General features: G+C 40.4%; 2 protein-coding genes across 11 annotated transcripts in view; both read left to right on the top strand.

Moving 5' to 3' along the window:
* Positions 1-1,558, top strand: part of esyt1b (extended synaptotagmin-like protein 1b) — a 41,083-nt gene extending 39,525 nt beyond the window's left edge. The window contains exon 52 of the mRNA XM_082959229.1: positions 143-1,558. Within this exon, the coding sequence (XP_082815355.1) occupies positions 143-170 (28 nt within the window). The 3' untranslated portion in view covers positions 171-1,558. The remainder of the gene's footprint in view (positions 1-142) is intronic.
* A 441-nt stretch (positions 1,559-1,999) lies between these two features.
* LOC106565470 (E3 ubiquitin-protein ligase DTX3L) lies at positions 2,000-20,732 on the top strand. Of its 10 annotated transcripts, none has more exons than XM_045691634.2 (14): positions 2,000-2,135; positions 8,528-8,604; positions 8,700-8,789; positions 9,724-9,810; positions 15,131-15,262; positions 15,376-15,411; positions 15,664-15,792; positions 16,289-16,339; positions 16,515-16,643; positions 16,846-17,074; positions 17,336-17,520; positions 17,623-19,188; positions 19,347-19,564; positions 19,752-20,732. In XM_045691634.2, the coding sequence occupies exons 2-14, from the start codon at positions 8,581-8,583 to the stop codon at positions 19,819-19,821; spliced, it is 2,946 nt and encodes a 981-aa protein (XP_045547590.2). In that variant the 5' UTR covers positions 2,000-2,135; positions 8,528-8,580; the 3' UTR covers positions 19,822-20,732. The 10 variants fall into 10 exon arrangements, with proteins under 10 accessions (XP_045547590.2, XP_045547582.2, XP_045547587.2 ...); XM_045691626.2 differs by having other exon boundaries at positions 15,376-15,459; XM_045691631.2 differs by having other exon boundaries at positions 15,119-15,262.
* The last annotated feature ends 943 nt before the right edge of the window (positions 20,733-21,675 follow it).

Genomic DNA, 21,675 nt, shown 5'->3' with positions numbered 1-21,675 from the left:
TGACTGACAGTTTAGCCATAATACACTGACCTTTATGTTGTTATTATGTGTGCGTCTTCTCGTTAAGGTAGTAGCCATACAAAATGATTGATCAATTAATTAAACCACTTTTACTTTATATTTTACTTTAACCCTCCCACAGGTTTGACTTGAAAGATGAGGCTGAATAGTGGATCTGTCTGCAGCTGTCATAACTGTTATACCACAGGTTTAAAGTTAACCTGTACAGCCTAACTCACGCTGATGCCTTCCCCCACCTACCTTTACCGCTGCTTCAGCCTGCTCTGTCCTTTCACCTCTCGTCACTTGTCTGCCTGTTAATGTCTATCTCTATATATTCACATATCAATATTATCACTAAGACAGGGCAACTCAATACGTCAGACAATCTGGATTGGACCAGAAAGTCAGTATTAGATAGTTTAATCTGAAGTTTATACCTAGTATTAATAGTTATGATGTAATAGTTATGAAGGTCAACATGTGTATATACTTACGAATGTTACACACTTTAAGAAGGGTTATACCTGCTACTTTAAGAACTGATGAGGGTTATACCTGCTTATGAAAGTTACTTTTTAAGTTTATATTACCAACTTGTTAGGGTTATTTGAAGATCATTTGAAGATTATGTACGTTGAAGGTTAATGTACTAATGAATGATAGTTATATGCATTTATCTTGCCAGTGAGGAAGGAGTTCATGTTATCAAGGTAAAGAAACTCTTTCCTTAAACAGGAAGTGAATAGGGACCAGGAAAATGCGTTGTCAGGATACAGTACCAGTTCGGTATTTGATAATACCAAAGTAACAAACATGATTTAGAAGATATATCAGGGAATTCCATAATATATTATGGAATGTTATTTGTTGTGGGTTGTTAAGTATGTTAATATTAATAGAAGGATAATGAGGAATATCTAAGATTGAAAGTACAGTATTATGGGCTTAGATACAGAATGGGTCCTTGCATATTCAGTCTCATGTAGTCAGATACACAATACACCTTAACCCACATGCCTTTACTCAGTGTCTAGTCAGGAACCTCCCTTATTAAAAGAGCATTGCTTTTATGTTACCTTACTTTGCCTTATGTTACCTTACTTTGCCTTATGTTATTACACAGAGACTACCACTATAGTATATAACAATGATATACACAGTACTGTCATCCATATATTATCCATGTGAAATGCACCCAATAGCCAAAGTCACTCTGATAATACAGATTACAGATACTGACCAGTGGGGTTCAAATGTGTTAAATGGAGTGTTAACAGTTATTCCTTTCAAACTATTTATCTGCCATTTTTAGTTTCCTCATTCATTGTCATAGTGTTGGTTATGCTCCATTCCATTTTGTTACATGTCTTTTTGTTTAAACTTTTAAAACATTTTACTTGCCCGTGTTACTATACTGCTTTGATGTGTTTTACATTTGTGTATTTTTGTTTTATTGCAGCAGATTTTTTAACACATTACAATTGTGCATATATTGTCCCTTAACTTTGCCAAAATGAAAATACCATTGAAAAAAATAAAGATGATAATAAAATCAGTGCATCGTGGCAGTCAAACACTTTTTTGCACCTTAAGAAGAGAGCGATCTCCTGTGGTACAGAAACTAGTCCTCAAGTCCTACAAACCTACTAGTGGGGTTCAAAATTGACGCAAAATGATTCTGCAAACTGATTAAAATGCCATATTACTCCGTGTGGTATACATTAAACTATTATAAATGCAGCAAGGGCACTCTTTTTCAAACAACAGAAGTGGCCATATCCATCAACGTTATTTGAGTCGCTCCTTGTGCTTTTGGATAATTCCCATTTCCTTTCATTTCGGCAAGACCAAACGAGGAAATACATCGTTTTTTAAATAATTGTTCGAGTTGAAATCTAAAACTGGATATCAACTCGTTTATAGTTTCCAAATTGTGCATCGAGTAACACAAACAAAAAAACGTATTCCATTTTTTAAATTTTTGTTCATACCTGGAAGTACACGCCCCCTAATATAATATTCATGACGCATTAATGGCTGTGTTTAGTAGCTAGCTAGTGGAAGTAAATTAACTTTAGTCTCAACCTGCTACAAAACGAAGTCCCCCGCCCAGAGGTACCTGCTGGAGAAAGGTGAGATTTCTACGTCTGAACCCCCACACACAAACAAACAATATCAATAGGCACCAGCCAGACAGAATATCTAGCTACGTTAGCTACAGAAAGTAATGTAGAAATCTTGTAGCAGGTTGAGGGACTAACGTGATTTACTTTCACTAGCTAACGTTAGTTACCATGAGGGAGGGACTAATTACTTCCACTGACTATCATGATTATAGGCAGTAGTCGGGTAGGGCTAGCTAGCCTGCTAGCTCTAGTCAGTTAGCCAACTTGCTAGCTACAGTAGTCAGCAGTAACGTTAGCTGGCAGACTTTCGGTTTCTTGTTCAGCCCGTTGTCAGAATATGCTGCAAGAAATTGATTGAGAACGTCACGCAGTGCGCACTTGTAAGTAAACTTTAATCGCACCTAAATTGTATCTATTTTCTTTTCTTTTAGGATTGTGGTTGTGGTTCTAGAACTTTTACCAGCCTATCACGAAAGCAACTGTTTACTAGAATTTTGTGGATTCATTTTAATCGATATGCAAAGATGATCAATTCTGTGTAAAACGAAAGTGATACTATTCTGTATTTGGGCAGTAAAGCAGGCTACATAAAACATTGAGTTGATCCCATATTTGTTTTAATTCAAGAGACAATACCCGAAATCGTATTTGTATCTTATTTGTAATGACATTGCATTCGAGGTGTGTGTAAAGCAGAGTATGTGAGAGGAGCAGGGCATCCCTATTTGACTGGAGTGTATGGGGGGTGATGAAGGTCATAAATAATACTCGGAAGCTACTGATACCTCTCATGAAGTCACCTAACGTCTTCCTAGCGCCATAAAATACCACTATGTATTAACATGGACTGTCAATGGAGACAAGTTTTTTTTCTAAGGCGTCAAACTGCCGGGTCGTTCACGTCACGTGACACGTCATGTAGATGTAGTGTTCGTGTGTTAGTTTGCATGTATGTTTTATTGTAGCGACCCGCACAGACTGCTGTGTGTTATGGAACCCAAACCGGCTGAGCGTGTGCGCCATCGTGAATACATTTATTTTGTCCCACCACACCAAACGCGATCACGACACACAGGTTAAAATATCAAAACAAACTCTGAACCAATTACATTAATTTGGGGACAGGTTGAAAAGCATTAAACCTTTATGGCAATTTAGCTAGCTAGCTTGCACTTGCTAGCTAATTTGTCGTATTTAGCTAGCTTGCTGTTGCTAGCTAATTTGTCATGGGATATAAACATTGCGTTATTTTACCGCAAATGCACAAGGTCCTCTACTCCGACAATTAATCCACACACAAAACGGTCAACTGAATCGTTTCGTGATCACGTTTGGTGTGGGGACAAAATATATTTATGCACGGTTTGGGTTCCGTGTTAGCCCTTGGCAACGCAGACGCTCGTTGGTGCGCATCAGCAGTAATTGAATAATATAGATTTCAAAATGTATTTTGCAACGCTCGCGCACACGACGCAAGCAGTGGAGTCAGCCTGTTAGGCTATTAGTTGGTTGTGTTGTACTTACCAGTACCCAGTGATCGCGGGATTCGACATGGCAATCGACCCACTATCTGCCAATCACGGGAATGCCTGGAATGTTCTGATGCTGGGCATCCTGGTGGTTGGCTGAGTGGTGTGGGGGGGATGGAGCATTGGAAGTTTAAGACCAGGTTTAGCCGTTCTCTCTCTTACGTCTGGCCTTCACAAGAGAAGGTCACGGTTGTTTTATTGGGTATCCTTCATTTATTTGTCGTGGTCTACGGCCAAACAGTGGCCTGTGTGAAGTTGGGTTAATAAACCGTAAATTCGTAAACTCAAGCCTCTGTCTGGACAATTCTTCCTTTATGATCTAGCCAGGTCATTACATTATTATGAACGATCTTACCATGAACACCTTAACGTCTACTTTTATTACGCGTCACGTGTTAGTTTGTGACTTTAGTTTATTATTATTAAAGATCTCATAATGAAAAGCTTACAAACGTCTACATGTACATGATTTTGCAAAAAATATTTTTCATTGTCAGACTAATCTAATCAAATTCATTTGTCGATTTCGCTAAAATAGGTTTATCACCTCAATACAAAACTTATTAGGCTAGTTGATATCACAGCCACCATTACTGTGTAGATATGTCTATTTCTCACATCAATACAGACAAGGGCTTCTTTGTTGGAGGTAGCCCTATTCAGAAACAAGAGATAGTTTAGGTCTCTAGTGGCGCATTCAAAACAACTCGGAAGTCTGCAATCTCTGACTTCCGACTTCAGTGCGTTCAAGACACCTGGATTTTTTTTTAAAGATCATCCAACTCGGAAACTCAATTCAGAAACATCTTTCTCTGACCTGAAAATCACTGATGTCATAATTTGACCTAGTTTTTTTTCTCCACTTCCCAGTTTACCAGACACAATCACTGTCACCATGCAATCCTTAGGCTATACATTTCTGTGGAGATGTCGTATGGTTAAAAGCAGGGTTCGTGAGGATATAGGGCTAACTCTTGTAATAGAGACTGGCAAAAGGCATATACCTACCACTTGTTTTCTTAGCCATAGGAAAAGCAATGGTCCAGATGATATAAAGCGATCTAGGCTATAACAATGATTAACTCCACAATTATTTCTGCATAGTCTACAAGCCTATAGATTAGGTCTCGCTAAACCTCAACATCGCAGGAAAGTGTGGTTGGTTTATTAAATGCCCTGCAATTTAGAGCTATGTCTACTGCAAAATTCCAAAAAGTTAGAATCAGTATGGGTCTATGCATAGACCAAATAGCTTAACAGATAAAAACGTTTATTATTCAGGAGAATCCCATTGAATCAGGCTATTCATTTCAGTGCAGTTGCGTTCTTACGCATATCCTTAGACTAAACGGAACCGAAAACACCCCAGCCTGTTCTGATCACAGATCATGATGAAGCCTGAACTTTTCAGCTGTTTGTCATTGATTTAGCCACAATAGCCTAGATTTGATACACATGAAGACCTTTATTTATTATTTATGTATTCCTATTATTTTGCATAGGCTAACCATTGCTTATTGTAACCATCTTCTGCTTTTTATGAATAAACAGGCATCATTTATCTTGGCCAGGTCGCAATTGTAAATGAGAACTTGTTCTCAACTTGCCTACCTGGTTAAATAAAGGTGAAATAAATAAATAAATAAAATCAGGGTAAAAAATTATAATTTCAATGCCTCCCCACACATTGTTACTTACCTTACAGATCAAAGTCATCCAATTTCCACTCCATTCATATGCAAATACATTTGATTCGTACACTGGCTTGTCTGGCTGGCATGTTTTTCATTTTAAACAGGCCTTCCCTCAGCAACACTAAAATAATATTAGTCGTCTTATGATTTAAAAAAAACTCAGCTCATTAGTACACCCTTGTGGTTGAATATATCTATTGTATGTCCTATGATATAACAATGTTGAACTAACAAATACCATCAAGGGATAAGTTACAATTTACAATAATCAACACCTTATGAAATAGCTGTGAAAACCAATGTGGCAATATTTTTTATTTAAATACATAAACTTTATTTTTTTGGTAGATGTGTGTCAATTTACTTTCAGATTTTTTTGTACACTCACATAGCAATCAGACTGAAATACTGAATTCCGATGTGTGGACTAGAGAGGTGATGGGTATTGTGTGGATGGGAGGTTCTACCTGTCACTTGTTTTCATCAGGTAGTCAGTCTTGGAAGGTAGACTCGAAGAGGGAAACTGCAAAGTCCAGGCGCTGCTGCCGTCTTTATTCTGAGTGTTTGCAGTGCTACTGTTTTTAGCTAATCTGTGCATCGCACATTATGTGCCCAGTATGATAGTTTTCTTGCTCTTTCTTAGCAGATAATGACAACTTGACAATAACAGTAGCTGATGTAATGAAAAGCTGGAGGGTGGTTGGTAATGAAGGACATCAGCTGGATCCATGTCTGGGTGTTAGGCAGAACCCCTAGAACCCCTAATTAGCACAACAAAGGAGTGCGTCCATAACACATGAATTGTAAGATATGAACTCGCATTTCTGAAGGACGCACACTGGCCTTGGCTAAAACAAAGAATGCTAACTAGAGGTAATCACAGGAGAAGGCTGGAACTCATCACGGCTTGTGTACTTTCTCTAGTTACTTCCGTCTACTCAGAGATCGCCCAGAATGCTCTGCACCATATCACCGGTGGGCGGAGTTACAGCTCTCCCTATGATGAACTAATATTTACTCTCAATAGTCTTTCGTACACTGGAAGTAGCGGTTACTTAACGTGACCCAGTGGTTAGCCTTGAGATTGACTATTTTGAGGAACCCCTGGGCCAGTGTTGGTACTATTGACAGCATGGCGATGCCGCCCACCACGAGGCGGCAAATGCAAATAGTTATGAGATTTTTATATTCACCTTAACTGATGGTGACCCCAGCTAGGAGCACCAAGCTTTCCCGGGTCTCGCCTTCCTTTCGTCCTTCTTCCAAACCAAGTCATTCGCCCGGATGTCAAAGCACTTGGTCCCCTTGATTCTTCTCCGGTGGCTCTCCTTTTTCTCATGCACCTTGTCCATGTTCAGTCTCACCTTGATTGATAATATAAATACATGTAATTATATTTCATATTATTACAAATGCATATCTTATATATCTTGGAAGGCCAGAAAATAAATTAACAGCGGATCATTTTTACCTGGTCAAATACCTCCACATCCTTCAAAGACCACAGTCAAGGTAGTCTTCGAAGGCGTTCTGATCTGGTTCAACAACTTCCACCACATCAGGTGGATTATCAGTAATCTCAAAGTCCGTTATACAAAAACAGCAACAGAAAAACACTAAGTCAATAAAAAATGTAAAAATACTACAGTATATGCAATGTTATACACAATTGCATCGTTTACGTCAGTAAACTGCTGCGGCTCCCCTCCATACTGTAGGCGATAGGGTGAGTACTCTGGAGGCCTGGACACTGCTGTGTTGTGTGCAAAGATAATTAACGTTACCTTCAGATTGTCCTTCCACCATTCCTGTTACCCGTCAAGGGACTTGCCCATGGCAGTCCCGTTCATCCAAACATGAAGTCACCATACATCTACATTACATATAACTCACTGTCCTATCAGTGTCAATTTTGAAAAAAACTCTCTAAATCACTCGACGCCTATGCGAAACAACGCTACAACCATTACATTATTAACCGCTGACATTGACTAAAACCAACTAGGCTAGAGCTACTAAAATGTAAAAAAATGTAAAGTTAGGCCAATATAAGGCCAATATAACTTCAAATATGGAGGGTGCTGGGCAATAATGTTGAAAGAAAAACATCTTTAAAGAGGCAATCTGCAGCTGATACATCCATTTTGACTTATAAATGAATGATATGAACCCATCGATTCTTGAAGAATATAACTTCTAAATAAATGCCTCATGAGCTTGTATCAACTGTGGTACCCCATCAGAACCCCAAATATATATATAAGCTTGTTGTACTCCAATGTCTGTAAACAAAGTAAATGTAAACAAACCTTAAAACATGGTTTAAACTATAATTTTGATATCATGGATGGTCAGTCCTTGCATCCATAGCTCTGTTTATACATCTGAGAATGGTTATATTTCTACAGCCCCATCCCTCAGCTTTTTACTACAACAGGGGTGGCGAAAATTGCTTTAACTGCTGCATGCCGCTTTAAAGGAGTCCAAAGCCTAGTTTATACCTGCCGCTAACATGTGTCCTTTGCCCTGATCTCCACATTCTGATCGTGCCCACATTTTCAGAAATACAGTGTCTACATGTTATTAAAATGTATTTTATCTGTGTCCGCGTTGTGACCACATTTCCTGGTCCTTCCCTGTATGGAAATTATTTGACCGCTATTCTTTCAAAATGTTGATTTATTTTAAGACACATTGATTTCGTAAGTCAATGGGGTCACCTGTCAATGATTTTAGAAGGTGGGATAATGATGATTTAAAGAATTGTCTATACTTGTAAGATATCCAGACACAATCCGTGCCTGACTACCTCCGAAGGTGGTCAGGAAGATCTGATCACAATCAGACCACAATGCGTCTTTTAATCATCTACACCTGTCTGGAAATGTAGGCACCATCAGAATGTGGACAAGATCAGGACAAAGGATGCCTGTCAGAACCGGGTATAAACGGGGCTTAAGACATGCTGAGAAACACAAGAACAAGAGTAATAGAAAAGTGAGAACCAACCCAGTGTCCCCTAATAGCCAGCGAAAGCAATTGCCTTTTCTATACTTTATGATAATACAATGAACATTTTATATCTAATTTCGCACACATAGTTGTTTTTCACATACCAGCTTGACGTGCATTATGTTCAAATGGGCAATTAAAATGCTAAACCTATGGTGTTTAGGACTGGCTGAAGTGAAAGTGACATCTTGAGTGGTGTAAGCACAGAGACTAAACATGTCAGACGTAGAGGACATGGATGTGAGTATATGCACTTGTATTGTGGATAGATCATGGAACATTTTTATCCTAACAGAACTTAAGAGGAGAACTTAACAATCATTATTTCTTTCAAGACATCAACCACAGAGATGGACAGAAACAATGAAGTCTCTGGACCAGAACAGCAACGGACCCCTTACCCTTCGCAAATACAGATTCATGTGGTGGGTATCAAAGGATGGGACCAGGGGAGGCATATGTTACACAGGTGTGACATTATTAAAACCGGTGACTTAATTTGGGTATTTAGGGTTAACATCAACTAACAGTATTTCATAAAGGCCTACAATGTTCTTGTGCTCTAATTATTATGACTAAACACTTTTGTCTCGGGGTAGGCTACTTATATTTAGAATGCAGGTACACGTCCGACATCACCTAAACAAAAGCAATGAAACGGCTATGCAGTTGTCAGTTATTGCGGGTTAGCGCTGGAACTGATTGAATATAGGCCTTAGGCTTGGATTCAATCCATTCGCGGTGTGTCGACTACGCACTATTTAAAGGTAGTTTGCTATTGAGCCGACATGTGGAGCGTTTACCGTGAATGTGGTCTCGTGAATGCGGTATTGCCTTTAACCTTGTACTGCAGTGAGCTAAATCAGGGTCACACAGAGTGTTTCTTGGTATTCTTTAACAAATCTACTTTGAAACAAAAGTAAACACCTCACACACATGGTTATGGGCTTCAAAAAAAGAAGACACCTGTACCATGTCAGATATATAGTTGAAATGTATTCAATTTTGAGTTTGCATCTCAATATTTCACTTTATATACATTGGAGAAGACTGAAATATAACAACCATTTGACATAAACAACTGATTTTCGGCTGGTTTTGCATTGCCGACAATGCGGGATCGGCTTGAATCCCGGCCTTCGCCTATCACTGGACTAAAAAGCATCCTCAATGGAGAATCTCTATTGAAAATGCATCTTTAGTCCAGGAATAGAGTGTGTCCCGAACCTTGTCCTAAGACTTCAGTTCAGAGCCACTGAGAGAGAATTCACCAATATAATAATAATAATAACTATAACTTTGTGAGGCACAGGTTTATGATGATGGTAAAATAAAAGTGCTCTCCACTGTCTCTCCCAGCCCACAGGAACATCCAGTGGCCCTGCAACAGTGATACAGTCACAGCCTCAACGGTCTAGTGTTTCTCAAAGTGCTTTTACTTATAAGGTAAGGACTTTTATAGGACTCTATAGTTGGTATACTAACACCGCTTGCTGTTGCTCAGTATCTTTTGAGAGCTGTAAACAGTGTCACTTAACCCGTAAATCTAAGCCCTGTCTAAGTCGGGGAAGGGTGGGGGGGTTTACTAAGCTGATCTTAAATTTTTTTTTATTTTTAAAAAGGTCATACCAAGGATAATTTTGCTATTTGATTTTGAATTTTCAGACCCCTTGAAGTATCAAAATATATTAGCCCACACAAACGGATTGAATAACAGATTCACTACATGGACCAGATAGTCCCATAAAGAAAATCTAAAGGAAGTTTGTTTTGATGTGTCTGTCCTGTATCTGAGAGATATAAGAAAGATCAGGAAACATTTTTTTTAATATATATGTATTTAGCCCCTTATTTTTGGCACTAAACAGTCTAAGCCCCTGTCTAACCTGGGGGGGAACATTTGTTATTTTTCTTGACATGTATTTAACCCCTTATTTATGGCTCCATATATACACTACCGGTCAAAAGTTTTAGAGCACCTACTCATTCAAGAGTTTTTATTTCTTTATACTATTTTCTACATTGTAGAATAATAGTGAAGACATCAAAAATAATGAGAACACATATAGAATCATGTAGTAACCAAAGAAGTGGCATTCTCTCAACCAGCATCATCTGGAATGCTTTTCCAACAGTCTTGAAGGAGTTCCCACATATGCTGAGCACTTGTTGGCTGCTTTTCCTTCACTCTGTGGTCCGACCTATCCCAAACCATCTCAATTTGGTTGAGGTTGGGGGATTGTGGAGGCTAAGTCATCTGATGCAGCACTCCATCACTCTCCTTCTTGGTGGCGATGTGTTGGGTCATTGCCCTGTTGAAAAACAAATGATAGTCCCACTACGCCCAAACCAGATGGGATGGCATATCGCTGCAGAATGCTGTGGTAGCCATGCTGTTTAAGTGTGCCTTGAGTTCTAAATAAATCACAGTGTCACCAGCAAAGCACCCCCACACCATCACCACCTCCTCCATGATTTACGGTGGGAAATACACGTGCGGAGATCATCCGTTCACCCACACAGTGTCTCACAAAGACACTGCGGATGGAACCAAACATCTCCAATTTGTACTCCAGACCAAAGGACAAATTTCCATTGTCTAATGTCCATTGCTTGTGTTTCTTGGCCCAAGAAAGTCTCTTCTTCTTATTGGTGTCCTTTAGTAGTGGTTTCTTTGCAGCAATTTGACCATGAAGGCCTGATTCACGCAGTCTCCTTTGAACAGTTGATGTTGAGATGTGTCTGTTACTTGAACTCTGTGAAGCATTTATTTGGGCTGCAATTTCTGAGGCTGGTAACTCTAATTAACTTATTCTCTGCAGCAGAGGTAACTCTGAGTCTTCCATTCCTGTGGCGGTCCTCATGAGAGTCAGTTTCATCATAGCGTTTGATGGTTTTTGCGACTGCACTTGAAGAAACTTTAAAAGTTTTAGAAATGTTCCCGATTGACTGTCCTTTATGTCCTAAAGTAATGATGGACTGTCATTTCTCTATGCTTATTTGAGCTGTTCTTGCCATAATATGGACATGGTCTTTTACCAAATAGGACTATCTTCTGTATACCACCCCTACCTTGTCACAAATGATTGGCTCAAACGCATTAAGAAATTCCACAAATGTACTTAAGGTACACCTGTTAATTGAAATGCATTTCAGGTGACTACCTCATGAAGCTAGCCCATCCAACTACCTCATCCCCATATTATTTATTTTTGTTCTTTTGCACCCCAGTATCTCTACTTGCAAATCTATCACTCCAGTGTTAATGCCAAATTGTAATTATTTTGCCACTATGGCCTATTTATTGCCTTACCTCCCTTATCTTACTACATTTGCACACACTGTATATAGATTTTTCTATTGTGTTATTGACTGTACATTTGTTTATCCCATGTGTAACTCTGTTGTTTTTGTTGCACTGCTTTGCTTTATCTTGGCCAGGTCGCAGTTGTAAATGAGAACTTGGTCTCAAATATAAAATATTTTCATTTGTTTAACACATGATTCCATGTGTTATGTCATTGTAGAATAATAGTGAAGACATCAAAACAATGTAGAAAATAGCATAAATAAGGAAAACCCCTTGAATGAGTAGGTGTTAACCTTTGACCGGTAGTGTACTTCCATTCATTTTTTCCCAACTGGTACTGGGGGACCTTCAGATGAGTCTTGTGAGGCCTGTGGACATCCTATAGCAAAACAACATGTTGGTGAGAGTCTCACCTTTCCTACAGAGGGGTCGTATTAGTGTGTAGCCCAAACTGTTCGGACGCTACAGACAGAAGTTAGCAGATCGGCTGTACCGACTGTACAGACGAGTCCCAAGATGCTTGTGGGGGGCATAGAGCAAAACGGAGAACACCATCGTGTTTGTGAGAGTCTCATCTTTAAAGGGGTCATCATAGTTTGTAGGCCAAACCGTTCGGACGCTACAGACGATTTTGTGAGAAGACCGATTTTCGGGATGTCTCATTGTCTGACAAACACCGGAGCTCCAAGTCTAGGTCCAAAAGGCTTCTTAACCACTTCCACCCTCAAGCCATAAGACTGCTAAACAATTCTTCAAATGGCCACCGGACTATTACCCCCCCCCCCCCCTCCCCTTTGTTTTGTACACTGTTGCTACTCGCTGTTTATCATCTATGCATAGCCGCTTAACCCCTACCTACATGTACAAATTACCTCTAACCTGTACCCCCTAACACTGACTCGGTACCGGTACCCCCTGTATATAGCCTCGTTATTGTTACTTTTTATAATTTTTTACTTTAGTTTATTTGGTAAATATTTTCTTAACTCTTCTTGAACTGCATTGTTGGTTAAGGGCTTGTAAGTAAGCATTTCATGGTAAAGTCTACACTTGTATTTGGCGCATGTGACAAATAAAGTTTGATTTGACGTGTTGGTAGAGCATTCCAGAGCTGAGGGGCCTCATGTCTGAAGGCCCTGTCACCCATGCTCCACAGGTTTGTGGCTGGTGTGACCAGGCTGTTTGAGTCTGATGATTGTAGTGTGCGTGCTGGGGAATAGTTCTCTAGAAGTTGGCATATGTATTTAGGTGCATCACCCTTGAGGGCCTTAAAGGTGAGCAGCGTAATCTTACATTTTATCCTGTATTGAACAGGAAAACCAGACTATTTGCATTGTCTCCCCTCTTTTATACTGCTACTACTCTTTGTTTATTATCTATGCATAGTCACTTTAACTCTATCTACATATACATATTACCTCAGTTACCTCAACTAACCTGTGCTCCCGCACATTGAATCTGTACTGGTACCCCCTATATATAGCCTCGCTACTGTTATTTTACTGCTGCTCTTTAATTATGTTATTTTTTTACTTATTCATTTTTTACTTAACTAACAATGCAGTTGTAAGAAAAATAAGTGTTAAGGGCTTGTTGGTAAACATTTCCCTAAGGTCTACACCTGTTGTATTCGGCGCATGTGACAAATACAATTTGATAACGTTTGAAAATTTGATTTGATTTTCACCGCAAATGTGGAATTGGGACATAGGCGGATACGTTGGATTGAGGCACATCCAATACAAAAAAATACCTAAACTTAGCAAAAAAAGAAATGTCCCTTTTTCAGGACCGTCTTTCAAAGATAATTTGTAAAAATCCAAATAACTTCACAGATCTTCATTGTAAAGGGTTTAAACACTGTTTCCCATGCTTGTTCAATTAACCATAAACAATTAATGAACATGCACCTGTGGAACGGTCGGCAATTAAGGTCACAGTTATGAAAACTTAGGACACTAAAGAGGCCTTTCTACTGACTCTGAACAGAACACCAAAAGAATGATGCCCAGGGTCCCTGCTCATCTGCGTGAACGTGCCTTAGGCATGCTGCAAGGAGGCATGAGGACTGCAGATGTGGCCAGGGCAATAAATTGCAATGTCCGTACTGTGAGACGCCTAAGACAGCGCTACAGGGAGACAGGACAGACAGCTGATCGTCCTCTCAGTGGCAGACCACGTGTAACAACACCTGCACAGGATCGGTACATCCGAACATCAGGTACAAGATACAGGATGGCAACAACAACTGCCCGAGTTACACCAGGAACGCACAATCCCGCCATCAGTGCTCAGACTGTCCGCAATAGGCTGAGAGAGGCTGGACTGAGGGCTTGTAGGCCTGTTGTAAGGCAGGTCCTCACCAGACGTCACCGGCAACAACGTCACCTATGGGCACAAACCCACCATCGCTGGACCAGACAGGACTGGCAAAAAGTGCTCTTCACTGATGAGTCGCGGTTTTGTCTCACCAGGGGTGATGGTCGGCTCGGCGTTTATCGTCGAAGGAATGAGCGTTACATCGAGGCCTGTACCCTGGAGCGGGATCGATTTTGAGGTGGTGTGTCACAGCATCATCGAACTGAGCTTGTTGTCATTGCAGGAAATCTCAACACTGTGGGTTACAGGGAAGACATCCTCCTCCCTCATGTGGTACCCTTCCTGCAGGCTCATCCTGACATGACCCTCCAGCATGACAATGCCACCAGCCATACTGCTCGTTCTGTGCATGATTTCTTGCAAGACAGGAATGTCAGTGTTCTGCCATTGCCAGCGAAGAGCCTGGATCTCAATCCTATTGAGCACGTCTGGGACCTGTTGGATCGGAGGGTGAGGGCTAGGGCCATTCCCGCCAGAAATGTCCGGGAACTTGCAGGTGCCTTGGTGGAAGAGTGGGGTAACATCTCACAGCAAGAACTGGCAAATCTGGTGCAGTCCATGAGGAGGAGATGCACTGCAGTACTTAATGCAGCTGGTGGCCACACCAGATACTGACTGTTACTTTTGATTTTGACCCCCCTCCCCTCTTTGTTCAGGACACATTATTCCATTTCTGTTAGTCACATGTCTGTGGAACTTGTTCAGTTTATGTCTGTTGTTGAATCTTGTGTAAATATTTGTATGAACACATGTTAAGTTTGCTGAAAATAAACGCAGTTGACAGTGAGAGGACGTTTCTTTTTTCGCTGAGTTAAGTTTATAATGTCAGATTTATATGGGGGTATTTGTATTATGCTAATGAGATTTCCACGGGGTGCAGACATCGACCTTTGTTAAGCCTCAGGGACCTGAAGTGTATGTTAGTACATGACCTCATGATACTGTGACTCAACTAATCTCTGAAAAACCAGGATTATTATCAAACCAATAATCAAGTTTTTCTATTGAATTGTCCAAAGTGGCTTCCTTTTTTGAACTAGAATTGCCGCTCATACTTATGTTCAGTTATTCCTTCAGGCAGAAATATCCGAGGACGTGTCTGAAGAAGACGCAAGTTCATCAGCCCGAGATACTGCCGATCGGTACTCTGGGACTTCTGGAGGAGGGACACCTTCAGCAACCTGTGTTAATATCCCAAGCTCTGATAATGTTAGTCATTTTATTTTTAGACAGCTGTGAATAATTGTAGAATACATATATTAATGTGCAACAAGGGCACACATTCACCGGACAAATCAATATTTTCATATGTTAAAATCCAGGACCCAGACCTGTATCAAGCGGATAATGACTTTAAGGTGAAGCATCCCTCAGCACCCCTGTATGACCCCAGACACTTTGGCAATGTTAGTAATTTTGTCTTTTGATAGCTGTGAAAATCTGATGAACCTACTTTACATGTTAAATAAGGACATGTACTTGTTTTCTTTTTATTGGTGTTTTTAGAATATATATCTCCATAAGGCTAAAATTATATCTCTTGAAGCATTAATGATGGTAGATATTTTACGACATGTACAATATTTGTCATCACTCTCCATTCTCTCTAGCCTCAGTCATCCTCTTCCAAAGAGACGAGTGTGGATTCTCCTGCTGAAGGAGATAATGGCTCTACTAGAAACAAACAATCACAGCGAGATCAACATTCTCCCATCAACCCCCAAAGCACTCAAGATGAGGTAATGATCTAGCAGATCAAAGGATGTCATTTTTCTAACTAGCTTTAGACACTTTACTGTAGTACACTCTGGCCAACGCTCAGGAGACAACAGTTTCTGTTATTGCCCCTGTCAATCAGACTCTGATATCTGCCTTGAAAGCATGACGTCATCCTAAGCCACCTGAACAACGCAAAAATAATACATGTTGTAATTTTTTCAGGACCTGAATCAGGCAAAGGACGAGACAGAGGAAAAGCAGACCACTGGAGCTCTAGATGAGGCTACAGTCTGTCAGTGTAGTGTGGCCTGGGAAAAAACCCATCTCTAGCTTAAACTGATATTTCTATGGGGATTTTCTATTATGCTAATAATAAAGCTGTGAATATTTGTATAATATATTGATTAATGTGCAACAAGGGCACACATTCACCAGACAAATCATTATTTTCATATGTTAAAATCCATAAAGTTGTCACTAATGATTAACACCATATGAATATTCTGTTGTTTCCAGGACCCAGACCTGTATCAGGCACCCCTGTATGACCCCAGGCACTTTGGCAATGTTAGTAATTTTGTCTTTTGTTAGCTGTGAAAATCTGATGAACCTACTTTACTGGTTTTCTTTTTATTGCCGTTTTTCAAATTTATATTTCTATAAGGCAAAACTTATATCTCTAAAGCATTGATGGTGGTAGATATTTTACAGCATTTACAATATTTGACATCACTCTCTCTAGCCTCAGTCATCCTCTTCCAAAGAGACGAGTGTGGATTCTCCTGCTGAAGGAGATAATGGCTCTACTAGAAACAAACAATCACAGCGAGATCAACATTCTCCCATCAACCCCCAAAGCACTCAAGATGAGGTAATGATCTAGCAGATCAAAGGATGTCATTTTTCTAACTAGCTTTAGACACTTTACTGTAGTACACTCTGGCCAACGCTCAGGAGACAACAGTTTCTGTTATTGCCCCTGTCAATCAGACTCTGATATCTGCCTTGAAAGCATGACGTCATCCTAAGCCACCTGAACAAAGCAAAAATAATACATGTTGTAATTTTTTCAGGACCTGAATCAGGCAAAGGACGAGACAGAGGAAAAGCAGACCACTGGAGCTCTAGATGAGGCTACAGTCTATGTCAGTGTGGAGTGGCCTTGGAAAGCAACATTGTCATGGAAGTCTACACTTCAAAAAAGTCTCCAGTCGTGGTTTAATAATAACTTTAAAAAAACAGAATGCACCGTGGGAAGGGTGAACGGAAACGTAGCAGAAGTCAAGATACATCCCCCATCAGGTTAGAATGATACATTAATACCTGTATCATTTCAATGTTGAGGAGACGCTCAAGACATAGAGGTGCTGCTATAAGAAAATAATCTTCACTAACGTTGATGCAAACAATGTGTCCCTGTTCTAAATTCCCAAACCTATAGCAAAGTTTTTTTGCCATGTTAGCAAGTTGGATTTGGGAATGCATTTCTGTCTTTTATTCTAAGAGTTGTAATTATTATTATTATTGTGTGATTGTCTGCTATTATTCATCTGCCCTCTTAAGTCGTTGAGGACCTTCTGAAGCAGAAGGAAACACAGGTGACCTTCAAAGACAAGGCCAAGACATCAGCCACTGTGCGGTTTCACAGGGCAATACCACCAGCATTTATTAAACTCTGGAATCAATCAAACAGTAAACCCAGCTCAATGGAAGTCTTGCCTCCAACATCCGCACACATGCCACAGGATGTATGTAAATCAAATGCGTGATTATTTGACAGCATTTTCAAATCAACTATAATATAAAAAGTATAATGTACATTTTTTAAATATTATTTCCCCCACCTCTAGGTCAAACTCCCAATAACTGTAAGTGCTAGCATTGACATCGGTGGCTACAAACCTGAAGTACGGGCTGCCCTTCTCCGTCATTACCACACCACCGATCACAAGTTGGCTGTAAAAGGGAGCTTTGATGAAGTGAACCAGATCTACAGAGAGTTGACCAAGATCGTCAGGGAGACGGAAACCGAGCCAGAAGCGGATTGGAACGATAATGCAGAAGCGGCACAAAGCATGACTCACAATGGAATGAAGACCCATGAAGACCCTGGGCAGAAGGAAATTGGCTTTCCAGTCCCACTGATCCAGTTTGTGTACTTGAGTCAGGCCTACCGGAAGGAGATGGAGGACATAGAGAAAAGAAATGGAGTCAAAATCAGTGCAGAAGTGAAGTTGTCCATCAAAGAGGACACACAGAAAACAGGCAGAGATTTTATGCTGACCAAAGCCCACCAGGAGTTCAGTGACTTCTTCCAGAAGCGTGTAGTTGATTTGGACAGCATTTCCACCCATCTGACACCTGGGGATCCAGGAGACCTCATGAATATGCTGAAAAACATCCAGAATGAGGAGACCAGGCTGGTACTAAATGTGTCTGCCAATGGCTGTGTTGTGTTTGGGCCGGCTCAGAACATCATGGCAGTCAATAAGGCTTTTGGGATGAAGACTACAGTAATGACATTTGGAATGGATCACAGCTCCACAGAGGAAGCATCTGGATTTGCTGGAGGACCTGTTTCGAGATCTCCAAAAACACCACGGATGATTGGGATGGACATCAAAGATCCACTTTTGTTACATGGGCTGGCCATGGACCAGACTCACTGGGATCTGATGAAATCTGCCTTTCATGAGAAAATAACAGCAATCAAAAATACATTTGGAGTGGATTTCATGGAGGAAAAGTCTCCAGGCAAGGTAAAAATTAAAACCAGACCTACAACATCACCGGCAGTCTCTCTGGAAAGCAACGCCATCAGAGCTCTCATGCACCTCTACCAGAAGGTTGCGACATCAGCGATGAGCTTCCACCTTCTGGACACTACCCATGCAAAGACTGTGGGGGACAAGCTGGAGGAGATCCATCCTCGACACCGCTGTGTCTGGGCAGGAGAAAACTATGGTCCCTGGAGGCTGATTGGCCTACCGCAACATTTGGGCCCTGCTGTCAAAGAGCTAGAGATGATGCTGAAAAGGCCTATGTTTAAAGAAGACAAGCACAAGATTGAGTTTCCTGGAGACAGATCCAGCACTGGAGCAGCCACGGGGGGAGCAGTCAGAGATGGAGGAGCAACAGGAGGGCCTGAAGATGATAATTGCCCCATATGCATGGACAGATTTATCAACAAGATGAAGTTGTCCTGCAGCCATGAGTTTTGTACAGATTGTCTGGAGAAGGCAGTGGAATTCTCAGGCCCCAGCTGTCCTTTGTGTAAGGATGTGTTTGGAAAGGTGGAGGGAGACCAGCCTGAGGGAACAATGAAAGTGTCACATGACCGTTACCGCAGCATACCTGGATACCATGGCTATGGCGTGATAGTTATCGACTATGTCATACCAAGTGGAAAACAGACGGTAAAACCCTTGATTTTCTTTAATTATAAATGTAACAAATTACAGCCCTGAATTATCTCATAATGCATTATGTTTTTACTAATCACCACAGTGAGGGTTAACAGCAAAATGTTTTAACTACACTGACAAATATTTTCTGGACATTTTCTTGACTTTAGAAGAAACATTCCAACCCTGGAAAAGGGTTCATTGGGGCCCATAGAACAGCTTATCTCCCTGACAACCAGGAGGGCAACGAAGTGCTGAAGTTACTGATGAGAGCTTTCGACCAGAAGCTGATTTTCACAGTTGGGACCTCCAGAACCACTGGGACAGATGACTGTGTGACATGGAACGACATTCACCACAAGACCAACATCGATGGAGGGGCACAAGGGTAAAATAAAATATCTAAAACGATGGATATGATTATATTAACCTTCTGTAACGGTTGACAATTATTTGACATTTGATTAATTTACAAAGGGTAATTGGCTATTTTCCACTGCCTTGGAAGTGCCTAGTAACCTGCCTGGGGGAACAACAATTCAAGATTGTGATGTGTGCTTTGTGTTTTTCCACAGTTTTGGTTACCCTGACCCTGACTACCTGAGCAGAGTGAAGAATGAGCTGAAAGCCAAAGGCATTGAATGAAGACAGTCTTGAAAATAGAACAGACTAGTTCAGTTGAGATTTTAAACTGTTTAGAATATATGCCTTTTAAAGAGTTGTGAAGTGTTGATCCATAATAACAGTACACTTTCTAATCAAACAGGGAGGGGACATGTATTCTATGAAATCAAGATGTTTGTTGATTAATATGCCATATTTACAATATCATTGTAACCTCAGTGTGGGTTGTTTTGACTAAACTAATGTACTACAATACTCTTTTGGAGAATAGTTGTGTGTCTGGAACCATTTTGATCAAGATTTATTTTTTAAAACCATACAAATGGAAACTTTTAGTTTTGATTGGTGTACAAGTAGTTCATAATAGATGCTTGAATGCAGGGTGACATGTAGAGCTATGACAAAAATACATGTATTGAACGAATAGAACTATGGAACATAAAAAGCACTGACAGAATTATCAAACAATTATACAGAATAGTTTGCCTAACGACAAACTGAGCTGTTTTCTACATACTTCAGACGTAGAAAGGACTGCCATTGTGTAAGTTTTTTGGGGTGAAGTCTAAATGAGGGATGTTGTACAAAACAAAGTGATCAGCTTTAGCTCCGCCCGAACGCTGGTGAGTTTTTCACTTTATTGCGGAAACTAACGTCCGTGGCACAGCGTTCGGCCGGAGCAAGGAGTTTGAGTAGCCAGGCAACAGAATAGTAACATTGAGTGGAAACAACTTCAATATATTATAATTACCAGTTGGTGAGCTCTCATAAGATAAAGATACTTGCTGGAACTGAAAAGCTTGGTTCAGTGCTCACTTATGAAGGACACGTGTTATTGTGTGTGATAAACTAGAACGCTCACCCTTGTTTAAGTTTTCTTTGAATTTTGCTTGATGATTAACAATGAGAATAAAACATACATTAGACAGTGATCTCACTTTTGTGGTTAACTTGGTATTAATTGTTGTATCGTCCACAATATGCCAACTCTAGTCCTGTCTAGTTAGATATAAAAACAACCAGAGAAGTGACTGAGGTTCAAAGGTGATCAAACTGCAACACTAATGGAGTGTTGCGCTGCACGATGAGTACATTCTTGACAACTGTAGCATTTTAGCTAAGCCTAACCCTATTCCAAACCTTAACCTCGTTCTCCTAACCTGCCATGTTAATTATCCTAAACTGCTATGCATTTCAGCGTCGAACCAATAATGGAGCGCTGATGTTACCCATCGCTGTTGATCCATCCACTCATTTTGCAACGCCCACTTTCAGACGCAGTTAACCATACTTGCACCAATACCGTGTTCACATGCTAATGGGAAGAGTCCGAAATGTTTGACGTGCTAACTGGTTGTAGATATACAGTTGAAGTCGTAAGTTTAGCCAAATACATGTCAACTCAGTTTCACAATTCCTGACCTTTAATCCTAGAAAAAGTTCCCTGTTTTAGGTCAGTTAGGATCACACCTTTATTTTAAGAATGTGAAATGTCAGAATAATAGAAGAGAGAATGATTTATTTCAGCTTTTCTTTCATCACATTCCCAGTGGGTCAGAAGGTTACATACACTCAATTAGTATTTGGTAGCATTGCCTTTAAATTGTTTAACTTGGGTCAAATGTTTTGGGTAGCCTCCCACAATAAGTGGGGGAATTTTGGCCCATTCCTCCTGACAGAGCTGGTGTAACAGTCAGGTTTTTAGGCCTCCTTGCTCGCACACGCTTTTTCAGTTCTGCCCACAAATTGTCTATAGGATTGACGTGATGGCCACTCCCATACCTTGACTTTGCTGTCCTTAGGCCATTTTGCTACAACTTTGGAAGTATGGTTGGGGTCATTGTCCATTTGGAAGACCCATTTGAGACCAAGCTT

This window comes from Salmo salar, chromosome 12 (genome assembly GCF_965601325.2).
Source record: "Salmo salar chromosome 12, fSalSal1, whole genome shotgun sequence".
In the NCBI taxonomy this organism is placed as follows: Eukaryota; Metazoa; Chordata; class Actinopteri; order Salmoniformes; family Salmonidae; genus Salmo; species Salmo salar.
Note: the sequence above shows the minus strand (reverse complement) of the source record. Positions and strands in the feature narration are given on the sequence as shown.

Coding starts and splice junctions, on each gene's coding strand:
- LOC106565470 (XM_045691624.2), top strand. CDS start 8,581: ATGTCAGACGTAGAGGACATGGAT. Junction 9,811..15,118: donor AAAGTGCTTTTACTTATAAG/GTAAGGACTTTT, acceptor ACTTATGTTCAG/TTATTCCTTCAGGCAGAAAT. Junction 17,521..17,622: donor CCGCACACATGCCACAGGAT/GTATGTAAATCA, acceptor CCCCACCTCTAG/GTCAAACTCCCAATAACTGT.